Source organism: Symphalangus syndactylus, chromosome 8 (genome assembly GCF_028878055.3).
Source record: "Symphalangus syndactylus isolate Jambi chromosome 8, NHGRI_mSymSyn1-v2.1_pri, whole genome shotgun sequence".
NCBI classification, from domain to species: Eukaryota; Metazoa; Chordata; class Mammalia; order Primates; family Hylobatidae; genus Symphalangus; species Symphalangus syndactylus.
The window spans coordinates 111,712,810-111,725,514 of record NC_072430.2 but is presented as its reverse complement, the minus strand read 5'-3'; the positions used below and the strand labels follow the sequence as shown (position 1 = coordinate 111,725,514).

The 12,705-nt window shown below is 41.2% G+C and overlaps 1 protein-coding gene across 17 annotated transcripts in view; it reads left to right on the top strand.

Moving 5' to 3' along the window:
• Nucleotides 1–12,705, top strand: part of KLF7 (KLF transcription factor 7) — a 473,743-nt gene that overhangs the window by 370,601 nt on the left and 90,437 nt on the right. For 2 of the 17 annotated variants that reach the window (XM_055290389.2, XM_063645046.1), the window contains exons 1-2: nucleotides 10,809–10,904; nucleotides 11,962–12,201. The exons of 4 other annotated variants lie outside the window; for them this stretch is intronic. In XM_055290389.2, coding sequence (XP_055146364.1) covers nucleotides 12,100–12,201 — 102 coding nt within the window. In that variant the 5' untranslated portion in view covers nucleotides 10,809–10,904; nucleotides 11,962–12,099. Of the gene's footprint in view, nucleotides 1–10,036; nucleotides 10,527–10,795; nucleotides 10,905–10,932; nucleotides 12,202–12,705 lie in introns of those variants that run through there. 11 more of the 17 variants (XM_063645058.1, XM_063645054.1, XM_063645048.1 and 8 more) reach the window with 10 other exon arrangements.

The window sequence follows — 12,705 nt, the reverse complement described above, 5'->3', positions numbered from 1 at the left end:
AACACTGACATAGCAAATGTTTAAAGCTAAGTCTACATTAAGAAGCAAAAAACATTAAAAATTTTTATTTGAATTTTGGTTGCAATCTACATGTTCTAAATATATATGGTTCTTGCTGATATCTCCCTAATCTTTGAACCCGTTCCATTCTTCATAAGTCATCATGGATCCTTGCATTGTATTTATTGATGGATGGATGGACAAATGGATAGAAATCATGCAGGAAGGATGGAGGACATAGAGAAAAATGTAACCAAATGACTACTATTGTTTCTTTCTATGACATATAATCATGTACTAAGTATGTATTAAGTATTCTGTGTCAAGCATGGTGCCAGGTTTTAGGGGATGCAAAAAAGGAGTAAAAAACACAGACATGTTCTGAGGACCTTATTACTTTTGCCCTTATTGTTAGTTTCAGCTTAAAAGTTAGGACTCTAAAATTTGAAATCCAGGCTCATTGGGTTCAAATCCAGGCTGTACTCCTTCCGTGCTCTGTAATTTTGAGCAATTTACTTAACTGCTTAATAAAATAAGGATGATGCCAATAATATCTATTTCCTGGTGTTGTTTGGAGGATTAAATGAGAGAATCATGCGAGAGTATTTAGTACAGCACTCAGCGCTTAGTGAGCATTCAATAAATTATTCTAAACTAGCTTCATTCAAATACCTGCAGAAGGAACATCAAAATGAGAAAAGAAGGTTCATTTGTGTGGACACACACACACACACACACACACGCCCTCACTCAAAACTGGTCTTACTTTCACACTTCTCTTCCCTTTCCTCCTTCTCCCCTTTATCTGCTGCCTCCTTCTCTTTTCTCTATGACTTAAAAGTTAATTTTTTAAAGAATTTATCATAAACTTTTTAAACATATAGCAATGTTGAAAATTTTTTCCAGTACATAACCATAAATAGGTGAGATTCTGTGTTCTAGGGGCATTGATTCACACTAAGCAAAGTTACAAGGAGCTAGAATAACAATGTATATCTATTATATTTCTTTCTCCCTTATCCTCTGGTATTTGACTTCTGTCTTTTATTTAATACTATTTTTTTGTATTGTAGTTCCTGTATTTTATTGTATTTGTTCATACTTCCTCTCTGGAATAGAAGAAATAAGGAACAAGTATGTAAATAAATAAAAATAGATACTATGTGTTTACAAAGGGAAATCTCATATAAGTCAGTTCATTCAAAAGAGGAAATCACAGATCAGAAGGTTGCTATGGTGAAGACAAATCAAAAAGGGGAAATTCTAGGTTGTCAAATACTTAGTAAAGCTACTAAAGTAGATCCGTTTCCATTCTAAATTATCTTTAAAGGTCACTTAGGACAACAGTTACCCCAGGGCAGTGTGGAAGAAAGTTATATTTAACCAATCCTTACTCTTTAGCTTTCCTTTGGCTAATGCTGTTACTAGTTCACAAAAAGGCCTGTTATTGTATCACCTTTTGAAATGTTACAATATTCAAGATTATAGTTTCCCTTAAAATGTGATAAATGTAACAGTAACTGTTTCTTAATAGATTGAGAAGTGCCTTAAATTCTGAAAAATATATTACTCTAAATCCCTCTGTAAAGTGGGTTCTTTGAGAACATCTCATATACTTTGGGTAGATTTTGGTAATTTTAACTAAGAAAATTTTTCTACGTGCCTTAGAACTTCTATATTCTTTCAAGCACATTTGATATCATTTGAGCTAATATCATCTGCTCCTGTTTAGGCCAAGCTGACAGAATCCAGCACAAACAATATGGTGTCCAAACAATACTATAGAAAGCAATATTATTTTAAAATTTTATTAAAGATATTTTGTATGTACTTTAATAAATTGTTTTTTAAAATAATAGTTTTGAACATGTAGAAAGGACAAAACAAGATTGTTTTAACATGAATATTCCTCAAAGATTGAAAATTGATATCACAGAAAAGGAAAGGATTGGGGCTTATATGTGGCACAAGGAGAGCTGGGTGGAATTTCCCATTTGGACAAATTGGGTAAGAGGACTAAGCCTCTCTGAGTTATGCTACCTTTTGGTCTTCATCAAATGAGATTGCACTGGCTTCCCAAATAATACCAAAGGGAGGCAGAGCAGCTAAGGGCATACCTTCCATGATGCCCAGTTTGGGAGAAGCCAAAATGAAATGACACAGTATAAAGCATGACCACATTTGCTTCAAACAATCTTTGAGCATTGCAAAGCGGGAGGAGAAGAGAGTTAGGAGAGAATTGTGAAGCATTCTGAGGGGGGCATTGAGGCATTATTTCTCCCATTTAGATGGCACAAATGGAGGAATTTTTTTTTTTTTTTTTGAGACGGAGTCTCTGTCGCCCAGGCGGGAGTGCACTGGTGTGATCTCGGCTCACTGCAAGCTCTGCCTCCCGGGTTCATGCCATTCTCCTGCCTCAGCCTCCAGAGTAGCTGGGACTACAGGCGCCCACCACCACACCCGGCTAATTTTTTTTGCATTTTTAGTAGAGACGGGGTTTCACCGTGTCAGCCAGGATGGTGTCGATCTCCTGATCTCGTGATCTGCCCGCCTCGGCCTCCCAAAGTGCTGGGACTACAGGCGTGAGCCACCGCGTCTGGCCCAAATGGAGGATTTTAAAGCATGTGATAACTTACTCCTGAGAAGAGCAGGGACCAGCATTAAAAACTATGACTCAGCTGAGTTTTCAAAGCACTCAAGTAAGCATCCTTCCGGTAAAGAAAATTTAATCAGATTCAAATGAGAGACTAGTCAGAAAAAAAAAAAAAAAAACCTGCTTCTGACATTATTAATTTTCCAAACTATCTAGATGTATTATATACATAAAAACTCATCATTGAGCACTTGTGGAATAGGTATCTCTCACTTAAAGGAATGGTCATTGTCAGCAAAGTTTGCAGTACAGAGACTTTCCATCAAATCAATCTTATTCTCCCATTGATTTCCATTACAAAATCCAAGATGCATTCTGCTGTTAAATCCCATTAACTGCATACCAAGCCCTTTGGAAATGGCACTTCTAAAAGAAAAATGATAATATTCTGATAAAACATTGACAGTGATATTTAACATATTAATAATTACACTGTGTTGTATTCAACATGTCACAACAAAAAATGCTCAGGATGAAACACAACACTATCTTACAAATTGTGCCTCACATGCCGCAAAAGCTAAGAATCTCTAAAACATTAGCAACTTGATTTCTCACTGGCTTCACAACTATCTGGACATTTGTGTCATTGTACAGCAAAATTGATTTTTTACTATTTTTTATATTTTTTTTCTCATTTCCTACTGGCTTCTTTTCCAAAATCTTTGTCCAGAGACCCCTGAATAGCTTGTGATGCTATTCTTAGATGGGGAAAATCATCCAATTAGGTTCAATCATAGCAGCTTATCCTAGTGCTTGCTGGGATCTCCCTACCATTGGAGGAACTGGGCATCTCCTGAAAGCAATGTTGCAAAGGGAAGCAGCAGATCTGATGAAGGTTGGACTAGACACTTCAAATGCCTTTTCTAACTTCTGAGACACAGTACTACTCTCTCAGAAATTGATATTGGTAATATGTCTGTGTTTACCATTTTATTTTCAACCTAAGTTCTTTGCATAATATATGTTAAATGACTGAATGGTTTACATAATATATGTTGAATGACTGATTGAATTCAAATGATGATTTTGTTCTTCATAGAGGATACTGACACTTTAGGTGCTGATAGCTCAAGCTAGAAAACTGACTACTGATATTTATCTCCACAGGAATCATGTAACACAGGTCATAATGACATTCAAAGTCCAACATTCTAAGGTTGGACAGAGCATTCTTGACAGTGAACTTTTGCTGGACTTGTGAATTCCTTATCTTTCTCATGATGGTAGGTGAATTTTTGTTAAGCAATAGATCACTTGAGTTAGAAGATAGCAGCAAATTGTCTCCTGGGTCACACGCCCATAACTCACAATCTACCAGGCCATTTATCCATTTTGTATGACCCACTGCAATGTAAGATGTAACATTCAGGGTTGGCTTTGGCATTTTATTTAAAAATAAATGTTTTGTTAAACTATAATATACCCACAGAATTCTAAAAGCTAGTGGCAAGATTGGGATGTCTTCTGAAGAAGATAATAAGAGTTCTTGGTTAATTCACCGAGACCATTTTTTAAAGCCTATCATGTCTAGAAATCTCAATATGTTAGTGTCTTAAAATTAAACAAACCTAGGAAGTCAGACCCATGCTAATTAAACTAACAAAAAACACACATATTAACTAAAATGTCTTTGGATGTTTGACATTGACAATAGCAATAGTACTGCCACAGTGACCAGGCTCCTGTGGTTGTAACCAGTACATTTTTCCCTGTAGGCAGAACAAGTGGGAAGTCAAATTATGGGCAGAAAGTGAGCACAGAATGAAAACAGAGAGACGTATTTTCAAGAAATATTTTTATCCAGGACACTAGAGGCCTGATGGGACTACCATTTCATTTTTCTCAATGATGAAACAACTCTCACAAGTGGCCACATACATGTTCTCATGTTCTTCCAAATTCAAACCATGTTTCCTCAGGCAGTCTTGTTTACCAACCTCCCCCTCTCTGACACTCACGTTTTCTACGACACAACCCAAGTTCACACTTTCCTCCACTGTAGTAAGATTGTGAATGGAAGAAAAAGTCAGTACACAAAAATATTAATGACAGGACCACTTATAAATTAGTCCCCCACTCAAACATCCCTTCTTAACACCAGTCTTCTCTCCTGCTCTCATAGTGGCAAACATTTACAACACAATGCAATATATTCAATTATACTGCAAAGTAAAATTGCAAATCGTGCCAAAAGTGTTAGATTTTATGATGTCAATGAAAGTAAGTTTGATAAGGCCACTGGCAAATAGAGATTTGTAGAGTTAAACTAACAAGTGAAGGTAAAAATCAACAGGGAGGGTGACTATATTGCTGCTTCAGAAGAGAATACTTTGAATACAAAAAACTAATAGAGACCCTTGGGGAAACTGATGAAGCCCTCTAACATTTTTACAAAATGACCCTCTTTTTGATTATCCTGTAAAAGTCAAATATGAAATAAGGCATATTGTAAGTTGTGTTCGGGAGAAAAAGTAATAACTTTTCCTCCCTTATCACAAGGTTTATGGCTGACACTCCTATAACAAAAGACAGTTTAACAAGAGAAAAGTATCACAAATCAATTTAATCAAAGTTTTACATGACATGGGAGCCTTCAAAAATGAAGACACAAAGACCCAGGGAAAACTGTATTTTAATGCTTAGGTGTGATGAAGGATGAACAGTCGTGTTGAAGTACGATTGGATAAAAAGGAGGTATGGCCTAAAGGTAATAAACTGGAAACTTAACAAGGCCTGTTTGTTCAGATTCTCTTTGGCCTCTAGGGAGGGGCAGAACACCTGTCACATGAAGGTCTTCAGGGCAAAAGGGAGGAGGTCAGAGAGTGACCTCCTTAGGTTTTATGGCTTGCTTTGAGGGAGAGAAATTTCAGTTTCTATGATCTGTTTCAGGAGAGAAAATAGGAGTAGGGGAAGGTCAGAGAGAAATTCCTGCTTTAGTGGCTCTCCCAATCTCCTTTGGCTCAAAATACTCAGCATGTCAAGGTGCCATGTGTGTTCTGGGCCCCAGCCGGTGCTTTACATTTTGTAGAAAAATTAAACCAACAACAACTTTCTTGATTTATTCATTTTACAATTAGCACATAGTTGTACTAACAATGTAAATATTGTTAAATACAGGCATACTTTGAAAATATGGCTGAGTTTGGTTAGAGCCCACTGCAATAAAGCAAATATCACAATAAAGTGGGTCATGCAAGTTTTTTGTTTCCCAGTGCATGTAAGAGTTATATTTACCCTATACTCTAGTAAGTGTGCAATAGCATTGTGTCTAAGAAAAAACAATGTACATACCTTGATTTTAAAATATTTTGCTACTAAAAATTGGTAACTATCATCTGAGCCTTCAGCAAGTTATAATCTTTTTCCTGGTAGAAGGTCTTTCCTCAATGTCAATGGCTGCTGACTGATCAGAGTGGGTTGCTGAAGGCTGGAGGGGCTGTGGCAATTTCTTAGAAAAAGACAACAATAAATTTTGTCACACTGATGCTTCCTTTCATGACAGGTTTCTCTGTAGCATGCAATGCTGTTTGATAGCATGTTACCAAAAGTACAGCTTCTTTCAAAATTAGAGTCAATCCTCTCAAACCCTGTGATTACCTTATCAACTCATTTTATGTATAATAATATTCTAAATAGTTTGTCATTTCAACAATGTTCATAGCATCTTCACCAGAAGTAGATTCCATCTCAGGAAAGAACTTTCTTTGCTAATCTGTAAGAAGCAACTCCTCATTCATGTAAGTTTTATCATGAGACTGCAGCATTTTTGTCACCTCTTTGGGCTCTACTTCTAGTTCTTTTGCTGTTCTCACCATATCTGCAGTTACTTTCTCCACTGGTCTTGAACCCCTCAAAGTCACCCAGAAGGGTTGGGATCAACTTCTTCTAAACTCCTGTTAATGTTGATATTCTGACCTCTTCCAGAAATGAATCACAAATGTTCTTAATAGCATCTAGTGTGATGAATTCTTTTCACAAGGTTGTTAATTTGCTTTGCCCAGATCCATCAGAAAATCACTATCTATAGCAATTATAGTCTTATGAGATGTATTTCCTTAATAATAAGATTTAAAAGCTGAAATTATTCCTTGATCCACAGGCTGCATAATGGATGTTGTGTTAGCAGGCATGACAACAACATGTACAACTCCTTATATATCTCCATTAGAACTCTTGGATGACCAGGTGCATTGTCAATGAGCAGTAAGCAACATTTTGAAAGGAATCTTTTTTCCTAAAGAGTAGGTCTCAACAGTGAGCTTAAAATATTCGGTAAACCATCATATAAACAGATGTGCTGTCATCCAGGCTTTGTTCTTCTATTTATAGAACACAGGTAGAGTAGATTTAGTATAATTCTTAAGAGCCCTACAACTTTCAAAATGGTAAATGAGCATTGTCTTCAACTTAAAGGAACCAGGTGCATTAGATCCTAACAAGAGAATCAACCTGTCCTTTGAAGTTTTGAAGCCAGACATTGCTTTCTTCCTCTAGCTATGAAAGTCCTAGAAAGCATCTTCTTTCAATGGAAGGCTGCATCATCTACCTTTATCAATGATTTTAGCTCAGTCTTTTGGATAATTTGGTGCATCTTCTACATTAGTACTTGCTCCTTCCCTTGTACTTTAATGTTATGGAGATGACTTTTTCCCTTAAACCTCATAAATCGACCTCTGCTATCTTCCAACTTTTCTTCTGCAACTTCCTCACCTCTCTAATCCTTCATAACGTTGAAGAGAGTTAGGGTTTTGCTCTGGATTAGGTTTTAGCTTAAAAGAATGTTGTTGCTGGTTTGATCTTCCATTCACACCACTAAAACCTTCTCCATATCAGCAATAAAGCTGTTTTGCTTTCTTATCATCTGTGTGTTTATTGGAGTAGCATTTTTAATCTCCTTCAATAACTGTTTCTTTCCATTCACAGAGTGGCCAACTGTTTGGTGTAAAGGCCTAGCTTTTGGTCTATCTTGGTTTTTGATATACCTTCTTCACTAAGCTTATGTCTAGATTTTGATTTAAAGAGATATGTCACTCTTCCTTTCACTTGCACACTTAGAGCCATAGTGGGGATATTAATTGGCCTAATTTCATTATTGTTGTGTCTTAAGGAATAGGGAGGCCTGAGGAGAGGAGGGGAAGAGCCAGTTGGTGGAGTAATTAGCACGCACACACACACTAGTTATTAAGTTCTGTGTCTTATTTGGGCACGGTTCATGGTGCCTTAAAACAATTACAATATTAAAACTGAAGATAACTGATCACACATCACCATATCAGATGTAATAACAAAAAAAGTTTGAACTATTGTGAGGATTACCAAAATGTTACATAGAGACACAAAGTGGGTACGTGTTGTTGGGAAAATTGTGCTGATTAAGACTTGTTCCAAGCAGGGTTGCCACAAACGTTCAATTTATATAAAAAAGCAGTATCTGCAAGGCATAATAAAGCTATGTACAATAAAATGAGGTATGCCCATATAGGACAGAATAAATGTATTTTAATAACATTGAGTTTTATTTTCAAATAAAGTCTTAAGCAAACCTTTCTTCACTGATTGGTCTGAAATTTGGTCCCAGTTTTAAGTAGATTTACTTTTGAGGAGTACTAATCACAGTGGGATAATAGACTTCCTATACTAATGAAGCAAAACTTTACTGGTGGAAACTGCCTGATGCCTTTAATGTGTGTATTCACATATTAAATTTTTACTATTTTATTCTTAAAATATCCTCATTTATTTCTAAGCTCTCCCGGGTGGGGGGATAATTTATTATTTACTCTAGGGTGTTTCCTATAGGATTACTTCCAAAGAGTGACATTATTAGAAGTAAAATGAATACCTCCCAAGGCAATACTCGTGGAGAAGACAGATTTTGGAGTCAATTTGGAGGCAGACCTGTATTCTAATCTGCTTTTACCCACTTACTAGACACATGGTAATGAGCAAATTACATGCACTCTCTAAACTTCAGTATCTTCATCTATGAAAATGGAGCACTAATAGTTCCCTCACAGGACTGGGGAGATCAGAGGTATGTGTAAAATACTAGGTACAAAGAAGGTAATCAGTAAGTGGTAGTTACAACAGTGCAGTTTATTTTGGTTTGCTGAACTGCCAAAGTTCTCTACTTTGTACATTTGGATACCTTGCATGTGTTTTACAATGTGAATCTTGGGTCTCTAGGCTATAAAAAGTAGCTAAATATAACTAATATTGAAAATGTGCCTTTCAGAATGCCTTGCTGTATAAATCTCTTAAAATGAATCTAAAATATTCTACAAAGCTTGGAGCAAAGATCATAATGAGGTTTGCAGTATTTGCTTTGTAAAATTTTGGTTGAGTCCTTCTGCAAGTCAGACGGCTGATAGGTACATAGGAAAAGTCTCGATGGAAGCCCCCTCCTCCGGCCCCACCCAAGCAATTTTTGTAAACACACATTGACTTAAAGCTGAGGAACCCCATTTTTCCCCATACAAAGCTCAGTGCAGAACAGTGTGGGGAGTCAGATGCTCTTGGATTTGAACCCCTGCTTGTCCACTTCCAGGTTGTGAGACCTTGACCAATTTACTTAGTATTTCCAAGCCTGGGTATCTTCATCCATAAAGTTGGGGATTATAAAAGTACATACCTTGGGGCTGTCCTTAAGATTAAATGAGACACTGCATATAAAATGTTTATGCACATACGGCACATTCGAAGTGCTTAATAAATGGGAACTATTATTTGTAAAATCTTCAAACTCACGTTAACCAATATGTCCTATTTTATTCAAAAATGGTTATAATGTAACACACACAAAATAAGTTCACTTGAGTCTCAAGTACCAAATTATATGGTTGGTCTTGCCTCACCTTTTGCCTCTAGTTTTCTATACCCAAGTTCCTTTCCTTCCCCTATTATTCACGAACATGTCTTTTGCCCTAGTGTTTCTCAATGGTTCCTGCCCATCCCCCCAGTTGAAATAGCATGGGGGTCAGGGGAGAGCATGGAGAAGGGAAGACCTTGTAACAAACTAGCAAGGGGTTTCTACCTTTCCTCTATCTCCAAGATTCTATTAATAGTATATCCTCCTAAGGGTCCTATTAGTTTACATAGCTCAAGTGGGGAGACAATGATAGCTAATATTTAGTATTCACCTAATAGCGTCAGATACTATGCTAGGTGAGTTATCAAAGATATTTTGACACTTCATAACAACTAGACAACGCGGATCCCACTATTTCTGTTTTCTGAGATGGGTATGTAGAAATTCTGACCCAGTAATTCGCTCAAAGTCATGCAGCTATTTAGCTGGCAGCGTCCTTGCACATCTAATTGCAGATGCATCTGCATCTACATTAGAGTAAATGTTCCAATTATACTCATACAATGAATGCTATGAATCTGGCCAACAGAATTCCAGACACTAACAAGTAAATAAATCAGGCTTTCCTCAATCCCAGTAATTCATGTTTAATATTCCTTGGCAAATACTGAATTCCAATCTGTGCTTGTTTCACAGAGTAGAATCTTTCAAATGTTGTGTTATCGAGTCCTACATACTCAAAGGGAGGGGAAAGACAAGGAGGGTGATTAAGGTGAAGCGTTTCTTCCATTACTGGTAGAACGAAGTTTCTCATCTCTTAAGCACCGAATTCTGCAATCATTCCAAAAGTGGAAGCTCAGCTCACAGCGCATTTTGGGGAAGCTTAAACCACACTAACCATTTAAGGTCAAGCAAACAATTGGCCAACCCTAACGTGTATTGTGCAGGGTTTTCATCTCAGATGTAACAGATCTCTGTCTACATCCCAACTCCAGAAAACGAGAAATCGAGTTCCTCCTCTCACCATCGCAGCTCTGCAGACACCTCGCTGGAGACCCCATGGTGAGCCTCACGTAAAGGCCCCCTCGCAAGCTGCGCGCTCCAGCTTGCGCCCCACGTCTACCTAGGCTCTCTCTGGCCTTTTTAACGCACAGTCGAGCAACAGGCCCCTTGCAATCAACTCTAGCCGCCAGACTCCCGACCAGGTCTCTCGCTCGGGCTCGGGGTCAGAAGGAGGCGCGGGAGCGCGGCGGCGGCGGCGCCCGCGGGGCGGGGCGGGGACTGTGCGCAAGCGGGGGGCGGGCGCAGGCCGCGGTCTCGCTCCGTTCCCCTTTGTTCTCTCCCATTGTGTGGCACTTCCTCCTCAGGCGCTTCTTCTCTGCACCCTGGCAGCCTGTGGGGAGTTCGGGAAGGGGCCCTGGATGCCTTTTCTGCTTTTGAGTACGTGAGGACCTCCCCGGCACCGCCTCGCGCGGGTCCCTGCCCCGTGCCCAGGCAGAGGCGGGGTGGCCAGTGTCCCCGCTCCGGCGCCCTCGGCGGCTTCCCCGCGGCCCCCTGCGTCGCGCCCCCTCCAGGAGGCGTCCTGACCCCGCACTCTGGACTGTCACCTCCCGACCGCCAGCCTCAGGGCCGCCGCGGCGACGCGCGACCCCTTCCCTCTGAGGGGCGCGAACTCCGGACGCGCCGGGCTGCGCCAGGCATCTAGTCGAGGGTCGGAGGCCGGCGACCAGCCCGAGCCCAGCCGCCCCGGCGTCCCGGGAGCTGGCGCGAGTGTCGCCACGACCCTCCCCGTCCCTTGCGCTCGCGCTCCCCGGTCGCCGGGCGGCCGCCTCAGCCCCCTTATATAGCCCTCTAAAAATAGCTCGCCTTGCACCGCCTTGTAAGGCAGCAGGGAGATCCGCAGCGTGCCAATCCGCGCCCGCCGCCAGGGCCAAGCCCCGCCCCAGGCCCTGATCCGGGCTCCCCATTGGTCTTCAGTGACTTCATGAGCCCCCTGTTTACCTTACATGGTCACACGCGGCCTAATGGACGCCCTCCTCCGAGATCCCACGGCTGCGCGGAGAACCGAGCGGAGGGAGGGAGTTTGGGGAGGGGGAAGAGCAGGAGGAGGAGAAAAGGGAGGGGGAAGACTACAAACTAGCAAGGATGGGGTGGGGGGTGGGGAGGGAAGGGAAGGGGGGGGGAAGAGAAGCGATCGCGAGAGAAAAAAATGCAACCTCCCAAAATAAAGAGCAAAGATTGCATTAGGAGCGAACAGCGCTGCAGAAATAGATGGCAGCTTCGTGTCAGTGAGTTTGCATCCCCCTTCCTGATCCACGAGCTGGAGTGATTAGAGCCCTGGAAGGGAATTGTTACTCCCGTGGAGAAGTCCCCTTTTCCTGGCAGTCGTCTGCACTGTACACGCTGGATGCCTCTCTCCATCCACCCCACTCACTCGCTCCTCTCTCACCTCCTCTCTCCCTCTCCTGCATTGATTTTTTTTTTTTTTCCTTTTTAGTTGACTGAAACAAAACAAAACAAAAGGGCCACTGGATGTCTGCCTTCTTGGGGGGTGAGCCAGACAGACTGACAAACAAACAGCCCCAACTGTGTTCGGGGGAGGGTTTCGCCTCCCGTTTTGCCCGGCAGCAGCAGCATGGACGTGTTGGCTAGTTATAGTATATTCCAGGAGCTACAACTTGTCCACGACACCGGCTACTTCTCAGCTTTGCCATCCCTGGAGGAGACCTGGCAGCAGGTGAATGATTTAAATTACTTGTGCAAATCGTGTGGTGGCGGCGGAGACGCAGGGGCTGCGTTGGTGTGGGCTCTGGGTTGAAATTTTTGTTTGTTTGTTTGATTTTTTTTCTTCATTTTTGGCTGTCTGTTGTTGAACATGTTTTCTGAAACAGTCATCTGCGCTTACCTCTCCACCCACCCCTAACCTCGTAGTGTGCCGAGCTGAGCAGCCGGTCCGAGCTGCCTGCGTTTCAGTCGCCAACACACATCCCTGCGCACACGTTGTCGGGTTTGCTGTCCCCTATCAGAGACCTGCCGAACTTCTGGGGTTCGGAGGAGCCGGGTGGGAAGGTGGTTTGGGGTGTTAGGAGCGATTGTTGACAGGGACCACGTTCTCGCATGCATGAGCTCTACCCACTTGGTACCTGAAATCAGGTTCATCTATTTCAACTGGTGCTTATGACCATCGGATGGGGCGCGGGGGAGGGTGGGCAGGAGCAAAGCGGAGTGTTTTTCAGTAATT